The sequence below is a fragment of the Eriocheir sinensis genome, chromosome 28, assembly GCF_024679095.1.
Source record: "Eriocheir sinensis breed Jianghai 21 chromosome 28, ASM2467909v1, whole genome shotgun sequence".
NCBI lineage: Eukaryota > Metazoa > Arthropoda > Malacostraca > Decapoda > Varunidae > Eriocheir > Eriocheir sinensis.
In genome coordinates, this window is record NC_066536.1 from 12,266,072 (window position 1) to 12,272,535 (window position 6,464).

A 6,464-nucleotide genomic window follows, 5' to 3' on the forward strand; every position below is an offset into this window, starting at 1 on the left:
GTGTGTGTATGTGTGTGTCTAGTTGGTTGGTTGGTTTTGGGGGGCGCGAGGCAATGTGGGGTTGTTTTAATTTAGGGGGGGTGAAAGTGAGGGGTTAGTAAGGGTTTGTGATGTTTGTGTGTTTGTGTGTTTGTGTGTGTGTGTGTGTGTGTGTTTGGAGAAGGTGTCAAGTTGTGTATTGTGTGTGTATGAGAGGATAGTGACACACACACACACACACACACACACACACACACACACAACCTCCCCCTCTCCCCCCACACTCTTAAAAAAACTAAATCTGAAGTTGTAGGACATTATAAAGAGATACAACATAAAGATAAACAGCAATAACAACAAAACAACAACAACAACAACGGCGCTTCAGTAACATATGAAAAAAAATAGGTCACCACTCACACGTCTCTAACATCCCTCACAAACAACAACAATAACAACAATAACAACAATAACAACGAACCCAACAGTAACAACAACGATTTAGTAAGATCACACACAGGGGCAAAAAAGGGAGTCACACGGCAAACAAGGTCGATTGCAAGTATCATGGCAGGTAAACACGCTTGAAGGACTTAATATACACACATCTTCGTATTCCTGGGCGTAGATGGTGCCGGTGTGGCCTCGCGTGGCGGTGTGGTTGGCGGTGTGGCTGGCGGCTGCGGCGGTGGTGGTGGTGGCGGAAGCGGCGGCAGAGGCGGCGGCAGAGGCAAAGGCGGAGGCGAAACCAGAAGCGGAGGCGAAGGCGGAGGCGAAGGCGATCTACCCCACGCCTTGCTACCCAGAGACCATCTACAAGACCCACTACATCACCCAGGTCCAGCAGGTCAGAGCCAGGGCACGCAAGGTCACGCTAGGTCAAAAGATGGTATTTCAAAAGCTTAAACAGATCACAGTAGGTCAGGACTAGCACGGCCTCTTCCAGATTCCTTAGGTTATGTTTTATGTTTTATGTAAGGGCACGCAAGGTCACTCTAGGTCAAAAGATGGTATTTTTAGGGGTTACAGGTCACAGTAGGTCAAGACTAATGCATGGAAGGGCACGGCAGATTTTATGAAAGGGCAATACTAGGGTTGAACAGGTCACAGCAGGTAAGAGTCAGGGCATGCAAGGTCACGTTAGGTCAAAAGATGCCATTTCAAAGGCTTAGCAGGTCACAGAAGGTCTAAACTAATGCATGGAAGGGCACGGCAGGTCATAACTATATCAAGATGGGTCAATTGAGGTCAAAGTCACAACCAACACAAGTCACGGGGTCAGCAGTAGAGTAAGTCAGCTGCGGAGAGTCATATTGTAAGTGGGCATTCCTAGACTTTCACTCACTGGTCACGATAGGTCATAACTTTGGCAGGATAGATCAGCTTAGTTCAAAGTCACAACCAGGACAAGTTACAGGGTCATCAGTAGAGTTATCCAGCCATGTCAAAGTCGCAGGTGTCACAGGAAGTCTTACACGGGCGGCAGATCACAATGGCAAGGTCAGTCGTGGTTAGGTAGGCTTGCGAAGGCCAAGGTCAGAGCATCCTGCATTCAAGATTCAGTACGGTCGGTCACGTCACTCAAGGTTAACTCGGAGGAAGAATCGGAATGAGCCGCGGGGAATCGATTTCAGGAGTAACAGTTCGGCGACACCAGGAGGAGCATGACGAGGAGGAAGAAGAATGGGAAAACAGTAAGGGGTTGATTAAGGGTATTTGTTTAGGAGTAAGCAGAGAATCACAGCATTTGGCCAAGAGACTACTGAAGAGAGGGAAGGAGAGCGAGAGAGCGCTAAACTTCAAAACCGAAAGAGAACACGGAGCAAGGGCAAGGAGAGTATAAGAGTATAGGTGAGGCTTAGCAGGGCCACGGTTAGGTTTGGTTAAGCAGAACACAGCTGTGACGGCCGAAGAGAGGGAAGGAGAGCGAGAGAGCGCTAAACTTCAAAACAGAAAGAGAACACGGAGCAAGGGCAAGGAGAGTATAAGAGTAGAGGTGAGGCTTAGCAGGGCCACGGTTAAGTTAGATAAAGTAGAACACAGCTGTGACGGCCACGGGAGAGCAACAGAGGAAGGGACAGAGTGGCACAGAGTCAAAGGAAGAAACAACTTTAGGCCACGCGAGAGCAACAGAGGAAGGGACAGAGTGGCACAGAGTCAAAGGAAGAGGCAACATTTTTTCAACTTTTTTGTCGGTTTACCTTCCCTTCGCAGATCCCGGTCTACTCCACGATCTACAAGCAACAGTACGTCTCCAAAACCTACTACAAGACGCAGTACCACACGCAGTACCAGACGCAGTACCAGACGCAGTACATCCCCAAGTACATCACGGAGACGGTGTACAAAACGGACATCCAGTACGTCACCAACTACGAGACGCTCTACCACACCATCTACCACACCCAGTACTCAACCCACGTCAACCTGATCCCCAAGTACATCACGCAGACGCAGTACCACACGCAGTACGTCACCACCAGACAGTACCAGCCCGTGTACAAGACTGTTTACAAGCCGGAGTACGTGACGAAGAACCAGGTGCTGTACCATACGATCTACCAGACCCAGTACGTGCCCCAGTACCACACCATCACCAAGGCCTATAAAACCTACAAGACGGTGTGCCCCAAGCCTGCCTACGGGTTTTAAGTCATCACCACCGCCACCACCAACACCACCACCTATACCACACTGACAACCAATACCACCGCGAGGAGTATCAACTTCACACCATCACCACCAACACCACCACCAACACCACATAACAACACCACCACGAATAGGTCCTAACTTACCACCACTAACAGGAACAGCGACTATGACAACACCACCACGAAAGGGTATCAACACAGGAACACCACCACCAACATCAACAACACAAACATCAAACAACACATCATCTACAACACAACCAACATCATCACCACTGACACCACCACCACCACCACCACCACCACTCGCTTCTCCTCTCCCCCTCCCCTTCCCCCCCAGCTGCTGCATCCTCCTTCCCTTCCCTTCCCTTCCTTTCCCACGGTCTGATGATATTTTTGTAAAGCGTGCGATCAACTTAACTTAATAAACGGTATGAACGTAGAAGCGCCCCTGAATCAATGCCACGGCTGCCTCCTCCTCCTCCTCCTCCTCCTCCTCCTCCTCCTCCTCCTCCTCCTCTTCCTCCTCGCTTCCTGTCACGGTTCCTTGCACTACATGATGTGAGGAGCCGCGGGAAAAATAAATAATGTTCGCTCAAAATCGCTGTCTGCCAACTAGTGGGAGATTCGCACTCACTTAGGATAATGCGCGATAGTTTTGTGTTAAGGAGTGTGTGTGTGTGTGGGGGGGGGGTGAGGGTGAAAAGTGCGTGTGTGGGAGGGGTGGGGAAGTATGTATTGGGATGAGTGTATGTGCGTGTGCACGTGTTTACTCCATTAATTAACAACATTATTTTCCATGCCTTTTAGTCGTATGTTATAACCTTTACCTGACTGCTTTGATTAATTAATTTTCACATCTCGGTAAGTGTATGAAAAACGAATCCAGTAGTCCTTCACGCGCACAATTCCCTATTACCAACACGATTTTTGACACGTAACAGCCTCTGACATGTAAACACTATCGCTAAGTCACACACACACACACACACACACACACACACACACGTACATACACACCTTCCCTTCCTCCCCGCTGCTCCTAAATAAGCACCTTTACTAATGGCTTTTAATGATATGAGCTCCAGTACAATTCCACAACTTATCATCTCACTTAGCAAAATCAGACTGTCCTTGACCTTTTTGCCACGCGATGACTTTGCATGTATATATCCTGCTTTTAAATAATCGCTTCTAATGTTTGTAATTCATGAACATAACATGAGATCAAGAATCGTTCCATATGCAATAATCTCTTCTGGCAAGGAACAGCAGTTAATAGGGATTTGATCACATTCACGTACTTTTATATATTTTTGAGCAGCCTTTCTTCCGTCTCTTCAAATATACGACTGAAAACGAAGAGCGGTGTATACGTGGCGATGAGAACATTATAGTGGGCGTGTGTTGATGGGAGAGGGGGGGGGTGAGGGGGCTGGCGGGAGAGGGGCGGAGTGGGTGAACGGGGGTGCGGGATGAAGGAACCTACAGCAAACAACTGTACACTCTGTTCCAATCGATGCGTCACCTATATTAATATACATGTATACATCATCCCTTAATACGCCTTTTCTTCAACGCACCAAACACCAATAGTACTCCTCTGTGCACTAGGGATAAGCGAGAACCAATTCTAGAATCGATTCCTTCGATTCGGATGAGCAACAGAGAGAATCGGTTCCTAACCCTGGGAATCGATTCCTCTCTACCTATTCTCCTCGCACTCCATCGACTAGGAGGCGAGGAGCACGTTGCCGCCACCGATATATATATATATATATATATATATATATATATATATATATAGAGATATATATATATATATATATATATAAAAGAGAAGACGGCGCCACTATAAACACTTGCCTGCGCCATGACGGGCTGGGGCCGAATACCATCCAGGCCTCTCAAGCAAGCCTACCGGCGCAATAGGCAGAGACGTAAAAAAAAAAAAATACTGATGCGGCACTCACGATGGATTTGCAAGACAATAAATTATCTTCCCTCCCCCCCAGTCCCCGACTCTTAGGAAAAAAAAGTATGACATAACAGCGCTGCAGGAAACGCCAGTGATGTAAAAATATGCGATGGCGGCAGACTCTTATTGTACCTTCCCCCCTCCCCTCCCCCTCCTTCAACCCCTTCTCTAAAACATATATAAAAAATTAAAAAATCGGTGTTGTGCCTTCGTCTCCATATTCTCAGACGCCTCCGCCTCTCATATCAACAATTTTCAAAGGCCGAAAAGAGATTAATCAGGTTCTTGGGAGTGTTTATTTCACGCTGAAACTACCGCTAGGGTCAGAAATCTACCCTTCATGGAGAGGCTCTCACCTCCCACGAAAGCCTTGTCAAATATGTGGGTGCCGAAATGTATAAGAATTTGTCCCTTTCTTATAATTTAGATCTTCGTGCCATCTTCAAACAAAGCATCTGTCAGTTAAATTCTTGTGCCTCTCAAAACCTCAATAAAAGTCTCCAGTTCTTTAATTCATCAACTCCAACCAAGAGTCTTCATTTCTCGCTCCTTCCACAAGTTCTGATATTTTTGGGGGGGAGGTTCCTTCGAGGTCTTTTTCTTCCTCAGCATCCCGTTGCGACACACAGGTGGAGGCGACACTTGGAGCATGTTTCCGAGCACTGGGGTGACACTATACAGGGACACTTCTTGCACCTTCTCTTCTTCTTCTTCGTTCTTCTAAATCTCCTTCTTTTTCTCCTTTTCTTTTTCCCTCTCTCCCCCCTCCTCCTTTTCCTTCTCTTTTTGCTTCGTCTTCTTATGCTTCCTCTCTTTCTCCTCCTTTTCTTTCGTCTACGAGTTTTTCTTTTCCTCCTCCTCCTTCTCCACTTCCTCCTCCTTTTTCCACCTCCTCCTTCTCCTCCTCCTCCTTCTCCTTTATTTCTCTTATCAGCAAAAACACGGCAACAAAAAAACAAAAAACGGGAGCCATGAACCTTGACGTGAGGAGGCAAACTCGTCTATTTTAGCGTCGCGGTGAGTTCCTGTTTCCCTTCGTTGTTTCCTCCGTCTGTCGGCTCAAAAACTATAAAAGAAAACAAGAGCGTCCTTTTTCTTTTTGTCGTGGGGGTGTTGTTTGTTATTGTTGTTGTTTCTTTCCAGTATAAAAAAAAATAAAAAAAAACAGAGGCAGCAGCAGACGGAGTGCGAGCGCGTGTCACGGGCAAGTTCTTACGCCGGAGAAATAATCTTTGTAGTTTTTATGTCTCGGCTTCGTCAAGGGCTCTGAATACCTACCTACTCGTTGACACACCAAAGGGATCACGGCCTTGACAGTGGGGTATAGCATTATGTCTCTCCTAGTCTGTCTGTAGCCGTGTGTGTGGGTAGGTGAGTGGGTGGTGATTCGCTGGCACGTATAGTCTTGCCTGCGTCTTACTCGTGACACTGTGAAACCCAATTGATAAGACCTTGAAAGATGAGACTTTGAAAATTGCACCTACAAGGACACGCAAGTAGAAATAACTGGTCAGCATAATGAAATAAACAATGATATGATGCGGAGAGTGCAAAAAAACACACACAACCACACACACACCTCCCTCCCGCTTCCCCCCCCTCCCACACACACACAAACACGAACAAATAGATCCCTCCCACCCCCGCTCCACACACACATAAACATACACACACATTCCCCCCTTCCCCTCTCTCCCCCATCAAACACACAGGACAAGGCAGTGAACAGGGATTTTAGACGCTCAGTGAAGGAGAAAGTGACGGGACTAGACAACGGGGGGGGGAGGGAGGGGGGGGGGGAGACTTCGAGGGCTACTGAAGGAGAAAGTGATGGACGGCGGAGAACGGATGCG

General features: G+C 47.4%; 1 protein-coding gene across 1 annotated transcript; it reads left to right on the forward strand.

Moving 5' to 3' along the window:
* Nucleotides 1–203: 203 nt before the first annotated feature.
* On the forward strand, nucleotides 204–3,069 carry LOC127004532 (uncharacterized). The gene is made up of 2 exons (XM_050872362.1): nucleotides 204–826; nucleotides 2,194–3,069. The coding sequence occupies exons 1-2, from the start codon at nucleotides 608–610 to the stop codon at nucleotides 2,629–2,631; spliced, it is 657 nt and encodes a 218-aa protein (XP_050728319.1). The 5' UTR covers nucleotides 204–607; the 3' UTR covers nucleotides 2,632–3,069.
* Nucleotides 3,070–6,464: the final 3,395 nt, after the last annotated feature.